Source organism: Poecilia reticulata, chromosome 2 (genome assembly GCF_904066995.2).
Source record: "Poecilia reticulata chromosome 2, P_reticulata-male-v2, whole genome shotgun sequence".
Lineage (NCBI taxonomy): Eukaryota > Metazoa > Chordata > Actinopteri > Cyprinodontiformes > Poeciliidae > Poecilia > Poecilia reticulata.
In genome coordinates, this window is record NC_088831.1 from 28,239,418 (window position 1) to 28,254,700 (window position 15,283).

The window sequence follows — 15,283 nt, forward strand, 5'->3', positions numbered from 1 at the left end:
GCTCCTCCAGCTCCCACGGGTCAGTTGCTGTTTCCAACTCGTTCTTTTTTTTCTCAGGAAAGTCATTTTAGGTAACAGAGTTCCAGAGGTGTTGTAGATTGTTCAGGCTGAAGCATTGCTGAGGAATATGGAGAGGTTACCTCGGCTTTCCAGCAGTCTGGTGCATGAAGCTGTCCCTCAGTCCGGTGGAGCCAGCCAGGCTGGAGGTTCCGGTACCTCCTTGTAATTAAGTTTTTATTAGCACTTTTCTCCCTCAAACCAAGACGTTTTTGCAATCTTGTGATCTTGATAGTTCTTGCATAGATTTTCTTCAGATTTCCCCCAACTGCTTCAATTACTCTGGCTGAATTAAGAAAAAAAATTACCAAGAGTATCAAACTTGACAAATGTATTAGCATGCTAGCAGCCGAACATTGACTTCGAAAACTGGGAATACAGTGGATGATCTGAACAGGTTCTGTCTGCGCTGGATTTCTTAGATGTGATGATAGACATGTATATTTTTTTACATCTGATACTGATTTTTTATTTTGTTTTAAGCATGAAAAGTTTGACAGAATTACATGAAAGTCTGGCCACTTGGAAGCAAAGTAAATTAAAATTAGGACTTCTGCACAGCTCTGTACAAGTGATCTTATTTAACACCAATATGGGAGCTGGCTATGGGTCGAGAAAAGCATGTCTGTGAGTATCCAGCAGCCGTTGCAGAAGCGGGAATAATGAAGCCGGAGAAGAGGAAGGAATCCTGCAGGAATCCATCTCAGTGCGCATTCCTCATGATGTGGAGCTGAGAGAGCAGAGAGCGGCAGAAAGCAACAGGCTAGGGAGGAAAATGACCCAATGCACGCACGCACACATGCTCACACACATCTTAAGACAATAAAAGCCTCTACTGGGTAGAAAACTCACTGGCGTGCAGAAATGCAGCCGCAGACACATTCATGGACAGCACAAATGAGATTTTCACAGATTGTTGGTAAACAGATTAAATTTGAGGATCAATGAATGTTTGCCTAGCATACACTGCACACACACACACACACACACGCACACACACGCGCACAAGCACACTTTCAGATGCATGCACAAACATCTGTGTGGATGCACACTTCACACTGCAGACCACTTCAGGTTTCATCATCTTCTTCTTCTCTCCCTCCTTTTTTTTGTGCTTTCTTTCTCTTGAGAGCCAGTGAAGGCTGGGTGGGGGGAGGAGGGCAGGCACAGGCAGAGAGGCGGAGGGGTTGTGTGTGTGTGGGGGGATTGGGGGGGGGGGGCGTCTCATTGCCTCTCTTTTGTTGCTGCTGGGGAGAGAGAGAGCACATATTCATACAGAAACCTCTCTGCAGCCCCATTCACACCCACACACCGCTCCCCCCCCCCTCCTCCCTCCACAAACACAAAGATACAACATCAAAGAGCCGACGCTGCTGAAGGATTACTTCAGCCACACACTGGCTCCTCAATCCGGGTCTGTTCCTCTTGCGCGGATCCCACCTCCCCCCTCTCGCCCAGCTCCACTTGGTACAGCCCGAGCATTCCTGCCAAGTAGCTTTCACACATGGAGGGGAAGCTTGTCTCAAGCAATTGCTGACAAGCTACAAACAAGACTGCCTCCTTTCCCCTCTCTCCCTCTCTCTCTTTTACTCCCCCCCCCACCCCCTACTTCTTCTTCCTTGTCTTTTCCTTCTTCGCCCCGCTCTGCTTTGCTCCCACCCAGTCTCCCCTTCTTCGCCCTCCTGTCTTCGGCCCTCATTCCTCCCTGCCCCCCTCTCTCCTCTCTCTCTGAGAATGTGGGGGCCCCACTAGCATAAATTGTCAGCTGTTCCTGGGCGTACTCTCCATGGCTCCCTAAACTCACATAAGCTTGCACACGCAGCCACTGGTGGGGCAAGGGTAACCCAAGTAAAGCCCCGCTGGTTATGAGCGTGAAAAAGTACACCCAGGCCCCCGAATAATGCTGCAGTCAAGAGGCACGGAGAGTTTTGGCTCTATAATAAGCTACACAGTCCCGGGGAGTCAAAGAGGTCAACGTCAACTTACTTTTTGGTAAATTATACAAGAAAGAGTCTGATTAGCTGCTATGCTCAAGCTGAGTTATACATTTTAAAAACCGCAATCTGGGTTCTGCAATCAGGTACGGTTTATTCATAATCACCCAACCTGATTTCACAATAATCGCTCTAATGTCTTGTGAATCATGAGCAAGTCGTTTTGGGTTTAACACAAAGTGTGGTCTTAGAAATAATCAAATCAGAATGAACTCTCTGCTTCTCCTCCTTGTTTAGGGTGTCTTGAGGTTTCCAGATGTGAGCGGTAATGACACTGGAACCATTTTGCATTGTTATTGAGCAGCTGTGGCGGCCTGAAAGGGAGAGGCTGTCATCTAGTGTCAGCTTTGGGTACTGCTGGTTCAATCAAGAATCTTTTTTTTTGTGTGTGTCCATTTTCAGCTAACTGGTAAACATATGTTCATTGTCTTTACCTGCTTGTCCTTGTAGGGTTCACAGGGGAGCTGGTGCCTCTCCCCAGAGGTCAGTGGGAAAGAGGCGGGCTGAACCCTGGACAGGTCACCACTCCATCATACGGCAACATAGAGACACGCAGGACAAACATAAATTCATCTTTCTCAGTTGAAATTTCAAAACCTAAATATGAATTAAGACAACTGGTTTGGTTACATTTGAAAAAGACTGTTAAGAGTACCTATAAGTGTGACACCATCTATCTATCTATCTATCTATCTATCTATCTATCTATCTATCTATCTATCTATCTATCTATCTATCTATCTATCTATCTATCTATCTATCTATCTATGAAAAAAGTTCCCAGTTGGTTTTTTTTTACTATAAAATTAAATTCTAGGCAAAATAAATGTGGTTAGTAAGATATTAATGGTAAATATTCCGTTTTAGGATATATTTAAATTGGTCTGCATCTTCTTAGAAAGGCCTGGCTTCTCTTCTTCTTTGTTCATATTTTAGGTTTTGAGAGTAACACTCAGCTGAGAGAGAGTTGTGATTTAAATTGTGGTTTTTATTGCTGCTCATAACACAGAATATTTAAAGCCGTCCTCACTTCCTGCCTGCTTTAATGAATGTATTCATTACAGAAGGATTTCTCTGCAGAAAGTTTCCTTGTTTTGCTGGAGAGCTGTGTGCTTTACTTAGAGCTGCACTCAGCTGCAGAGTAGCTTGGGTTTGCTCTGAATCCTTTGTGCAGAGTATCAGTTTTGCATTGGTCAGAAAATGGTGTTGGGTTTACTTTGGCATCTGTTAATTTACTTATTTTTCAAAGTTTTCAAGAATTTACTGATTTAAATATAATTTAAATAAATTAAAGGCAAAATCCAATGATTTTTTTTATCCATGTTCTCCCAAAATGTATTCGTTTTTAAATAAAAAGTGTAACAAAGAACTGTGTAGATTTAAGATCCATCAGATAAATGCATTCATGTACATACAAAAGTAAATATTTTTAGTTATTAGAATGTGGATTGTTCAAGTTGAAAAAAGCAATAAAAAATCTCATGGAAATTTTTTTTTAATGTAGGCAGCAAGGGAAAAAGAACAACTATTTAATCATTAAAGCCCACATTTATTGACATTGGTGCTTAAGAACAATGAAGGGAAACTCTTGACCAGAGCTGCAGTTGTTTATGCACGTCTTGAGATTCCATGTAAACGAAAGTGCATTTGGGTTAAGCAGCAGATTGATCCAAAGCAGACACATCCAAAAACCAGTGGTTTAAAGGGGCAGCATAGCATGTTTTCCAGGCATGTCGTGCCATTTTATAGCACATTCAAGTAACTACATTACCTTCAATCATGAAAATGCTGTATTTATCAAATGACTGAAGAGATTTGACTTAACACTTTGAAATGGGGCATCTCTCTTTAACTCTTGATCTGACACCAGGATACATATACAGTATATGTGTGTGTGTATTTGAGAAGCTGTGACCAGGTGGTGCTGCCTTCTTAAACAAGAGAATGCAAGAACATTTACCATTTACTTCATCATGGAAACCCTCATCTTGAAATGTGCAACAAAGACGCAAGAAAACCAAAACAAGATATTAAAGGCAAAAATTTATTTAATCTTTAAACAGATAGCAGGAGACAGCTCATTTATTTCTAAAATCATTTTGTGATACATAAACATCTCTGTATGTGCACATTGCATTTACTCAGTAGAGGGAGAAACTTAAGTAGAGCAAGAGGATCTGGTCTTGCATTAAAGAAGAGATTAATAAAACATCTGTCGTGATGTGGCCATCTTGAATAAAGTTAAGAAATTCACATTTATAAAAACGACACTTTTTCCCTTTTTAAACCCTGCAGCCTTAGAAAAGGCAGAGGACTACAAATGGCCTGAAGATACACATGCAGCGGTGTCTTCGTACAACCCCTCCTCCCCGCCTGCACTCCCCATCAGATCAATGCCAAAAGACATCAAGTCATTGAAACATTAGCACACCACAGGAAACAGATCAACCGGACCCCCACCTTTCCAATTTCAAGTATGCCCCCCACCCCCAGCACTTTCACAACTTCAAGTATTCCCACACCTCAGACTTCAAACCTTCAGTTTCATTACCATTTCTTAGGTTTACAACATAAGCTATGACATAAGTGCACTCAACATTCATCTATACATAGAAAAATAAAGGTAACAATAAGTAGCAGTAATAGTTATATCAATCACTTTACATTTCTTTTTTTTCTTTTTTTTATCCTTTTATACAACCGTGACGTGAAATCGCTGTACAACGTGGCATCGCATTCCCCACCCCCCTGAGAGTAAATGTTCAAGTTTCTGTAGCTACCAAAGAAGCAAACAGGAACGGCAACCTTGGTTTGATTATTTAAATAATTTTAGTAATCGTTGATAACAGCAGTGACGCCTTCCCGCAGACCGTTGTGCTCAAGTGTGACTGGATTCAGTATGTACAAGCTTGGGATCCACATCATGTGCCTCTGGCTTCAGCCCGACGGCTGCTGGTGAGACACTGATGGCTTTCATCCTGAAACGACAAACAACTCGTGTTAATGAAGCAGAGAGGAGGACGAAAAGGAAATCGATGAGCGCAGGCGGTCGCACTGCGCTACAATCAAAACAAAAGTTAAAACAAATGCCCCTTTTCACTCAACAACAGCCCCGGTCAGGACAGCTGACGTGCAGCTCGGGTTTTGGAGAATATTCGTTTCACCGACCTCCATGCGCCTGTGCTAGAAGCGGGCGTCTCCAGCTGCCTCACGAACCGGCTGCAATGCAGCTCCGGCATTTGTACAACTTTGGGTCGTGGGTGCGGATGTGATTCCGAACATTCCTCAGTCTGAAGAAGGTCTTGCTGCAGAGCTGCAGAGAGAAGATGGAAGAAAATGAGTAAACAGACGCAGGCTTCACCGAGACTCCAGTGATGCAAGTCGTTTTGTGGCTGTGGTGCAACACAGAACTCTTTATAGAGGGGTGGGGGGAAATGTCATAATATTTTTTAAATTCTTAATTTAGAATTATACTGTGTTCCTTTTATTGTTAGTATAATTTATGTAACCCCTTTTTGCCAACATGACAACACTGCAACATTTGACGACTGAACTGGTCTGTTTAAGTCTGCTGTAGATCCAGGAACCAACTAGAGGAGTCACAGAACCATTGTGTCCCTTGTGAACCATTTCTGTGATGATTTGGAGATGTGCATATTTAAGCAGGTTGGAAATTCAAAACAGAGACGATTAATTCCCCATTTTGCAACAACGGGATACTTATTTTAATTTAAAATTTCGTGCTACATCAAATCATTGCGTTCATAAACTTTCCAGGACCTTTGGAAAAACAAATGAGCTCTAACAGAGTAACCATTGGGTTCTTGGTCACCTCCCTGACTAAGACTCTTCTCCCCCAATCGGTGAGGTTAGATACTGAAGAAGTCCCAACCTTCTTCCATATACCAATGACGGAGGCCACTGAGCTCAATGGGCTTTTCAAAGCAGCAGAAATGTTTCTGGATCCTTCCACAGATTTATGCCTCAAGAGAATCCTGTCTCTCAGATCTAGACAATTCCTCTGAATTCATGCTTGGCGTTTGACCTCTGACCTGCACCGTCAACTGTGCAACCTTATATTGACAGCCATGTGTCTTTCCACATCAAGTCCATCATCAACCGACTTTACCACAAGTAAACTTTAAACTGTAGAAACATGTCAAGGATGATCAGTGGAAACAGTTCAATTCTGAGCTTCGACTTGTGAAGATAATGTGAAGATAATGTCAACATCTAAACGCAGGGGCATCTGCTGGATATTATCGGAAGGTACATACAAAACTATCACTGCACCTGACCGGCAAGAGCGCAGCCACATCTCCAACACGCATCATACAAAACCAGCACAACGCCACGCCACCAAGTAAACAAAAGTAAACTGACCAATAACATTTAGGCTTAGGACGTACACGTTCCTGCCCCCACAGACTCATTTACAAGATGTTTTGACACAAAATATGTTTTTTCCTCCACAATTTTGTTACTAGTAAAGAGGGTCAAATAATAAAAAAAAAATCCAAAAACTATTCTTTTCTTTAAAATTGCAAGGTACACACAGTGCTGCAGGCGACCCCATTTAAACAAACCAATTTTAACTCCGATGATCCATACAGATGCAGTCAGTAAATTCAAGCAATATATAACCAATACTCTCCATTACTGCAGCATAAGCAAAGTGAAACAGATTATTCTTCTTTTTAGTTGCACTCAATGCTGAATTGAGCCCTAACCAACTCACAGCGAGTAAAATATAATCAAAAAATAAATAAAAACTTACAATTTTGCAGGCTGGAGCAGTCCATCTCTTTATTTGTAAAACATCGCCTAATAAAAACCATATTTTTGGGGAAGCAAAAGATCCAACAGTTTTCAGCTGCACATTGTTGTGTTGCTCCTTTTTATTTTAAAATGATGGTGCTAAATCTAAAAAACAAAACAAAAAACCCCCCCAAAAAAAACAACTTTCTACTTTCGCTTTAGCAGAGATCACTTTTTTCAGACGCCATTTTGTCTCAACAATTTCTACGCCAGGAAACGAAGTAAAAGCTTTCTTTTACATTGAGGCAACCATTCTTTTTTCCAGAATGAGCAGGTGTGTAACTGGGCACCAGGATCAGCATCGTCCCTGAAACTGGATCCCCGATGCTGAAAGAGGGTCCGCGTGCAAGTGGTTCTAGGTAACATCTAGGAGGCTGGTTCTTACCGGACAGGGCCAGTGCTTTCCATCAATGTGCCTCAGCTGATGCATAATTAGGGCGTCGCAGTCCTTGTAAGCAGCCGGACATTGCAGACAGGCGTGGGACGCCTTTGGGACTTTGGGTGCTTGGCTCCGAGGCCCTCGAAGCTGCTTTAGGCGGGCTCGATGTACGGGGTCCAGCATGGCGCAGCTCCGGCTGCTGCTCAGGGTATGGACCTTATTTTGTCTCTGCATACGGAAACAAATTAGAGAATAAAGAAAGAAAGAGCGTGTTTACAGAAAGCATTGATAGAGTCGGTGTATTGGTTATTTGAAATCAGGTCAGTACTATCTTTTTAATGTCTTAAGGATTTCCAGATTAAATCACATTCCCAAAAATATTTACTTTATTTCCAGTCCAAATTTCGACTGGTTCTAGAGAATAGTAACTAAAACTGTATGTAGACGCTGTCCTGTTCATGAATGTAGCTGATTTTGCTGTTAATTATGCATCCAAATCCCTAATTTTATGACATTTCATAGTACTTGGAGGCCACATTTTAAGTTTATGTGAATTTTCTGATACACTATGCAGACTCGACCACAAAAAAAAAACATAAAACCAGACTTTGTCAAAATGTTTCATAGCCAGGCGCACATCAACAACACTTTTCTGAGGCCATCAGAAAACATTTAGCAAAATACTTCCAGGAAGAACTGATGGCATAAATATAAATTGGTTGGCTTGCTGTCACAGACCAAGCTTTTAAAATTTCTAATAGATATCAGGTCAGGACTTATTGAGAAGCTAATCATTTTTTTCTGGTTAATTCATTCCAACACACAATTCTGTTCAGATTTCAAGCCTCTGATCCAAAATGACCTACCAAGATGAAAAAAAAAAAAAAAAACACGCAAGGCTTTAAGATGATCATATCAACTGTAAAGCAGGGTGGTGGAACCATTATGATGCGGGTCTGTTTTACTGCACAGTGGGGTGCAATCGTTAATTAATTATAACACACATTTTAAATTGTTCTTCTAATTCAAAGTCAGGCTCAAATAAATTACTCTAAGGTTTGCGAAGAACGCAGGTACACAATCTGACCAGAACTGCGAAGCATCATTCAAACTGCCTTATTGGTTACCTTTGGCATCGTCCTTGTAGCTCTGGACCCAGCACATTTGTCCAGATGCGTTCTGGGTTCTCTGGACTTCAGTCCATGTCTCTGACTCTGTCCCTGCGCGACTCGCCTCTCCTCCCTTTTCACCACGCTCAGGCCCGGCGGACCCCTGGCTCTCAGCGTCCGCTGGGGAGACCCGTCTGCGTCGAATTTTTCAGGAACCTGAGACACGGAGCGCGTCAGACAGATGGCCACGCTCTCCTCCTCCTTCTTCAGGCCGGTCATGGAACCCCCCGCCGGCCGACAGAAGCTGAACAGGAAGCCAGAGTCCAGCAGTTTGATGGGCGGCTTGCTCTGACGTTTGCCCAGGTCTGGTGAAGGGGGGTCAGGGAAAGGTCCGACTGGCACTGGATCGGCCGGCTCTTCTTTGATTGTTTTGTATAGGGGGTGACTATAAATCGAGGGAGGAGGCGTATGCTCTGAAAGACCGTTGGGTTCAGGATCCTTCACCGCCGGTCTTCCTTCCTCTCTGGACTTGCCCCTCGTCTTGTCCTCCTCCTTTGTGGACGCCCGTCTCAGCTTGGCTTTCGCTCCCGGTCGGCTGCTGTTGTACCGGAGCGTTTTCACCGCATCTCCGGCGACCTTTTTTCTGCTCTGTGTTCTCTGTGAAGGCAGGGAGTTCGGAGACGCGTGTCCGCTCTGCCCATGTGTGGACAGCCTCAGACTTGAGATGGAGTATTCAGTCGTTTCTGCTTTGATTTTAACCACGTTTCTTACAAAGGTTTTCTTGCTGTTGAAACGCAGGGGCTGCTGGGTACTGTCGCGATTCCTCACAGACCGCCTGAGTTCCCTACCACCAAACGCTGGCCTGGAGGAACATGGAAACAGGTCCGGTAAGACCACTTTACTTCTCATGCTCCTGTCGGAGGGAGGAATGCGCTGCTTGATGCTCTTCTGCCTCTTCGTTGGGATCTTCTCTGCTCTGGCGGATCCCAAACCCTTGGACTTTACCGACTTTTTGAGGAGTCGAGTGTTGACGGGGTCGCAGAGAGGAAGTGTTAGCTTCATGTCTTCGTATGAGGTACTGGGGGATGAAGAACGCGGTTTCCGTCGTTTGGTCAGAGAGTAGTTGTTGGCTTTTAGCTTTCGAAGCCGTTTCTTTTGCTTCCAGCCGATTAGGTCTTCAGGTCTGGGAAGGAGAGCCGTCCTCTGGAGTCCCAGGACATTCATGAGCTTGTACTTCTCCTGCGCTCTTGCGTAATCCTCCTCGTCCTCCCCGACCTCCTCCACTTCCTGCTTCACCCTCACCGGGCTGCAGGACACTCCCGGCCGCGACCTGGACGTGCAGGACAGTTGGGCGACAGAGTGGGACTTTCTGTTCTTCTTAGGCGTCTCCGGCTTAGGTAGGAACCTCTGAACCTCTTTGGCGGCTCCGGGAGAGGAGCGGAGAAGACGGGTGCTTGACGCCGAGAGGGGCGAGTAGTTCTGTGACCGAGTGGCGACGATGACGTGGCGAGGTGTGCTGGCTTTTTTGGAAGAGGGAGACTTGAAGTCCATGAGCTTCATCCTGTGCGAGGGACTCAGAGGGAGGCCATTCTGAACTTGGGATTTTGGCATTCGGCGCAAGTTGCGCTTAGGACTTCCTTGTAAAGACTCATCGGACGTCTCTAGTGTTAGACTAAAGCTTTCACTCATGTTCTCTAGCTTCAAGAGTCCTTCCCTTTGGTGGTGACGGTGCTGGCTGAACGGACCGCCGTGAGCTGAGCTGAAGGCCTTGCCGGGAGCACGGAGATGATGCTCCTGCTCTCTGAGGAGGGCAGAGCAGGCTTCCACGGCCGGCCACATGCCCAGGTGACGCGCCATTGCACAGACTTCTGGGAGATCCTCCTGACGAACACACAGGGTGGACGAGTAGGAGAAGTCCAGCAGAGACAAAAGACTGTCCTCACTGAAACCTGAAACAAGACGACATTAAGTTAGTAGAGTAGTTGATGTGGAAACACCAGACAAACTTGCAGATAAAAAAACAAACTTCTGTTTTGAAACTATAGCTGCACTCCAAGATAAGGTTTCTACAAGCCTGTTTGTTGATTAGATCTCAAACTGACCAGCCAGACTCATCAACACACGGAGAAACACCTCATCTCTGCCTAAGACAGATTATATGAAAACAAGTCGAAACTAACACTGCGCCTTTATGCAAAGGCAAGAAAACTGAAGTTAGTTTTCTTGCCTTTGGTTCTATTTAAGGGTGAAAATAATTCAGAGAAGAGTAGCTAAAAGTATCTAAAAGCAGAGCTTACATTTGCTTCCAAGTAAAAATGTTACCAAATTTCGTCCCGCAACATCAAAGTGTCAACTCAAGACACACAGTACCTTTCAAAGATATTCATACTTGGTTTGAGTTTCTTTAAAGTCATCTTGCTGCAACCACAAACTTCACTATTTTTTAATACACCAACTCAAGATGTTATAATTTTGGAAATGTATTTAGAATTTTCATTGTTTTGCTTATAGTCAAAAAGACGTACTATGTGTTTTATGCATTTAGCCTCATCACAGAACAGCTGGATTTGTATTCAGGTTTATTTACACACAGGTTGGCCTTCTTTACAAACTTGTTTTCACTTGGTTTCATTTTGTAAGAGAGTGAATGGGACCAATAACAAATGCAAATCACTTAAAAGTTTATATTTGCAACAATGTTGAAATTCACATTAAAATTCATACGTTGTTCATAAGCTGTTCTTGCCTCAAATATAAATACTTCTTCAAAACCTTGCATCTCTGACAAAAAGAACAAGAATTGTTTGCAGAATATCTGATCTGGACCCCTTTTATGAATAAATATGTTAAATGTGAAAAACAACTGATTTTTAATAAAATGCAACCCATCTCTGTTTACATATAACCTTTTCCAGTAATCAAAAGAAACATCTACACCGATTCATACTTTACATTCCTAATCTTCTAAATTAAAACAGAGGCTTTCTTAACCATTACCAAAGAGAATCAGAACATCACAACGCCCCACGTCATGAATGTCGACATTTTAAATTCCTACCAGAGAGGTCTATGTCTGCTTTCTTGCTCGAGTCCATTTCGGCCAAAACTTCATGAAAGTGATCGCTGACGGCGGCCAGGACGGCTCGGTGAGCTGAGAAGGATCCCGCGTTGGTTCGAAGGGTGATGTCACAGAACTGCCCCGCCTCCCTCTGACTCCTCAGCTTGCTCAGCAAGTCGGCGCCGTGTGACGGTACCGTCTTAGATACACACCTCCTACCATCGAACCCCTGAGAGGCAAAAAACAGCGAGAGACGAAGGATGAGACAAAAACGTCTTCACTGCAGAAGAGAAGGGTGAGAGAGAAACCACCAGAGAAACTGGCAAGAAAGTTGTGAAATCTAACATGCAGAAAATTAGATGCCTGTACATGTAAAGCAGATGAATATTAAAATGTCCTGTACTTACCGCTGATGTTTGACTGTGCAGATTCTTACATTGTGGACAGTGCAGGACAAAGTCTCTGATCTGGAAATACATTCCTGTGGGGGAAAAAAAATGAGCAGACATGAAAATACCTTAGAATAAATAAAAACAGACAAAGTAGGAGAGTTACAGAGGGACAGAAATAGATCAAAATGTTTAATAAAGTTCAGAAACGAATGTAAAATTGACTTTTTACATTATTTAAAATAAAATGTGACATACTTAGAGACTATGAAACAACCATGTTACAGAGGGAAGTTTGTAAAAAGGTCTCCGAAGGACAAAGACCCTTGGTCAAAACCATTTTTTTCCCCTTTCTCAGATAAAAAAAAAAAAAAGATACATCTATCAGAGGGGGAAAAACACATTAACCCTAACCCAGAGTCCAAAAAAGGGGGGAAAAAATTATGTAGTTCACTCAAAACAAAGCGCAGTTTCCATCAAAATGAAACACGATGCCTCATTAAAATAATCACACCCCTTCAAGTGTTTTCACAATTTCTCACAAGTGCAAACTCGAATGTGTTTTATTAAGATTGTACATGACAGACACATGGAATAGATCACTAATACAGTGGAATGCAAAATCAATCATTTGTCAGGTCTTGTGCAAATGACAAGTGCATTATCCGTTATATTCAACCCCCTTTACTTTGATATCCTTAAATACAATCCAACTCCACCTACTGATTTCATAAGTCCCTCCAAAACATCACATCGCAACAGCCATGATCCTGGAACTGAAACGTTGTGATGCTCAAGTATTTTGAAATTTATAGAAATTGACAGTACATCTTTTGGGGGAACAACATTGAACTGCTGCTCAGGGGATGTATTAAACCTACCAAGCGTCAATTCATATTCACTTATTTATTGCTCTACCTATTAATGTATTGTAATTTCCATTTGCAGAAGAATGCTTGGTTACAAAAGTGGCTCTAGCCCAGGCACCCACAAACTTGTAAATCCGCCCCTGTAGTTTTTCGTGTGGACTTATGAACGCTGAATAAATAAAAAGTTAAACATACAAAAACAATGTATCCCTTTCCTTCCATGACACACTACTTTGTGTCAGTAAAATCCCAATAAAATACAAAGTTTCAGCTTGCAAACAAAACGGTGTATGGAAAATATGGCTACAAAGTGGCTCAGAAACCTGATCTAGGCTTTTATCTTTTGCATAAAAAGCGACCAAAGTTAGCAACATCAAGAGGAAATAATAAAATGTGTTTGTTTTTCAAGGAAACTGGCTCGATGGCGAGTGAAAGAATGACATCAGAGAAGCAGAAACATTCCCGTAATGCTGCTCAGGTGTCAACATACCCTCCCACCAGTAGTTCTCAGCCACGCATTTATAGGTCTCCTCCAGGGAGAGGTGGCGCTGGCCGGGTCGCCGCCTGTGGAAGGTGGAGATGGCCTCATGCCTCCGATCCTCACCCAGAACCTCCCGGTAGTTGATGAAGCCCCTTTCAAACTTCCTGCGGTACAGCAGCCCGTCCATCACCTCAAAGTTAGAGGATCCTCGCCCCGCAGACTCGATCCCGTGCTTGGACGCATAAACAGTGCAATCGCCGTCCATTTTTTTTTTTTTTTTTTTTAAACAAGTTTTTTTTTTCAGTTTTAAATAAGCAACTCTATATAAAGTGTGGTTATCCCACCCAGATTAAGGACGGTTGAGGAAAGGGGGTCAAAAAATGACCTGAGACAAAGTCCGTGTGGATGTGATGATAGAGACCCCCTGACACAGCAAACCGATCAATCCGCCTTGATCTAATAAAAACGTGAGTCAATCAGTGGGAGTTAACAGAACCGTTTCCCATTGTCTCTTAGAAACGCCTGTTTAAGCTCAGATAAAGAGGACCTCTCTCTGGATGGTCCTGCTTGTGTTCAAGCTGTCAATGAGAGCATCACTTCCCACTATCCAAACAGTTGTGGCAAGCATACCTTCCCATCAGTAGTTACACTTCCACTTTCTTTCTTTCTAGGCTCTTTTCCTGTAAATAACATGAATTTAAAACGTGCGAATTCACATCCTACAGTGGGTTAAATAAATACAGCTAAATTGGGGAATCGCGCCAACTACCACCGAGGCAAGTGATGTAAAGTCCCCACAACGACGTAAACTAAGCAGGCTTCGCCGCCAGTCTCCCACCGACAGCCCGTCTTCCACGTACTTCAAGGGTCGGGAGTGGCCTCCGGGGCTGGATGACGGCGGGCAGCCTCACCTCCCGGCGATAACTTGTGATTCCTTCTCGCCAACTCGACTCGGAAGCAACATGATGACGCAGCTATCAGCTAAAGCATCGCCACTTGAAACGACCTAAAAGCGAGGTGGACCCTCTCTCTCTCTCTCTCTCTCTCCCTCTCGCCGCGAAAGCCTCCGAAATTTCACAAATATCCGCCTTTCGCCCTCAAAAGCCAACTAACAAGCTCCGATTAGGCCCCCGACATAGTTAACACCGCTTCTGTAGCCACGAAGGCGCTCTGGTGGGCAAATAATCCAATTTTTCTAACTCGTAACCTTCTGTTTGTTGCTAATCAGCAGACTATCCAAGCCAACTGCTCCCCGCCTTCACACAAAGACCATTAGTAGAAGCTTTAAAGAGACTCCACCACGCGAATTCTGATTGGCTAAGAGAGCTGTCAATCATCTCGGCTCTCTGTCTGTAGCCAGCAAGGTAGGTTGTTCAGTCACGATGCCAATTTCCAAGTGTTTGTTTCACTTGCTGCTAAGTCGCGTAAAACATTATTTTGAACAAAAAATACTGAACATATGAAATCATATAACATGTCGTGTTTATTGTTTTTTAAAAAAATGAAACGCCAAGTTCTTTTACTAAGACGCACAATGCTGAATTAACATTAAAATGTTATGCAAGTCTAAAAATATAATTGGAAAGGCATTGTCTCTTAATATTCTCAAGGAAAACCAAGAATCTTCAATTTTAGTGTCCCATCAAAAGTAGAATGCGTACATGAAAAATTTATAATCATAGATAATAAAATATTTCCAATAACAAAATTCCTTTTGTTTTATTAGTATTTTTTGTAATAAACCAATAAAAATTTAGTCCAAACTTTTGAAGAGGAAAAAAAATAATACAGAGCCATTTTTTCTTTACTTTTTTATTTTTTTACTAACACAAATTTCAAACATATGATGCCCATTTATATTTATTAGCCCGTTTAAAATAAGAGAAACCAAAGAGAAACCAACCAAACCAGAGTTTCCAAAAACTCACAATTACTCAGATTTAATGTAGAATGTATCTGAGCAGATTTTTAAGTCTTCCTACTGATTCTTAATTGGATTTAATTGGATTTAAACCAGATATTTCAATAGACTAAATAGACACATTCTTATTTTTTACTCACTCTCTTGTTAAAAAACCAAACTTCTCTTATTGTATGTCAGTTACAATTAACAATTTTTTTTTCTATTT

The 15,283-nt window shown here is 42.6% G+C and overlaps 1 protein-coding gene across 1 annotated transcript; it reads right to left on the reverse strand.

Moving 5' to 3' along the window:
- Positions 1–4,081: 4,081 nt before the first annotated feature.
- On the reverse strand, positions 4,082–14,424 carry LOC103459464 (uncharacterized). Its single transcript, XM_008401034.3, has 7 exons — positions 13,164–14,424; positions 11,823–11,896; positions 11,416–11,644; positions 8,376–10,306; positions 7,255–7,476; positions 5,220–5,364; positions 4,082–5,029 (listed from the first exon to the last, which is right to left on the reverse strand). Exons 1-6 carry the CDS (start codon positions 13,417–13,419, stop codon positions 5,260–5,262), a joined length of 2,817 nt encoding a protein of 938 aa, XP_008399256.2. The 5' UTR covers positions 13,420–14,424; the 3' UTR covers positions 4,082–5,029; positions 5,220–5,259.
- Positions 14,425–15,283: the final 859 nt, after the last annotated feature.

Excerpts from the sequence above, each read along its gene's own strand:
- LOC103459464 (XM_008401034.3), bottom strand. The coding sequence starts at position 13,419 with ATGGACGGCGATTGCACTGTTTATGCGTCCAAGCACGGGATCGAGTCT. Across the intron at positions 11,897-13,163 it reads TGAGAACTACTGGTGGGAGG|GAATGTATTTCCAGATCAGA; the intron begins GTATGTTGACAC and ends TTTCCCCCACAG. Across the intron at positions 11,645-11,822 it reads TGCACAGTCAAACATCAGCG|GGGTTCGATGGTAGGAGGTG; the intron begins GTAAGTACAGGA and ends TTTGCCTCTCAG.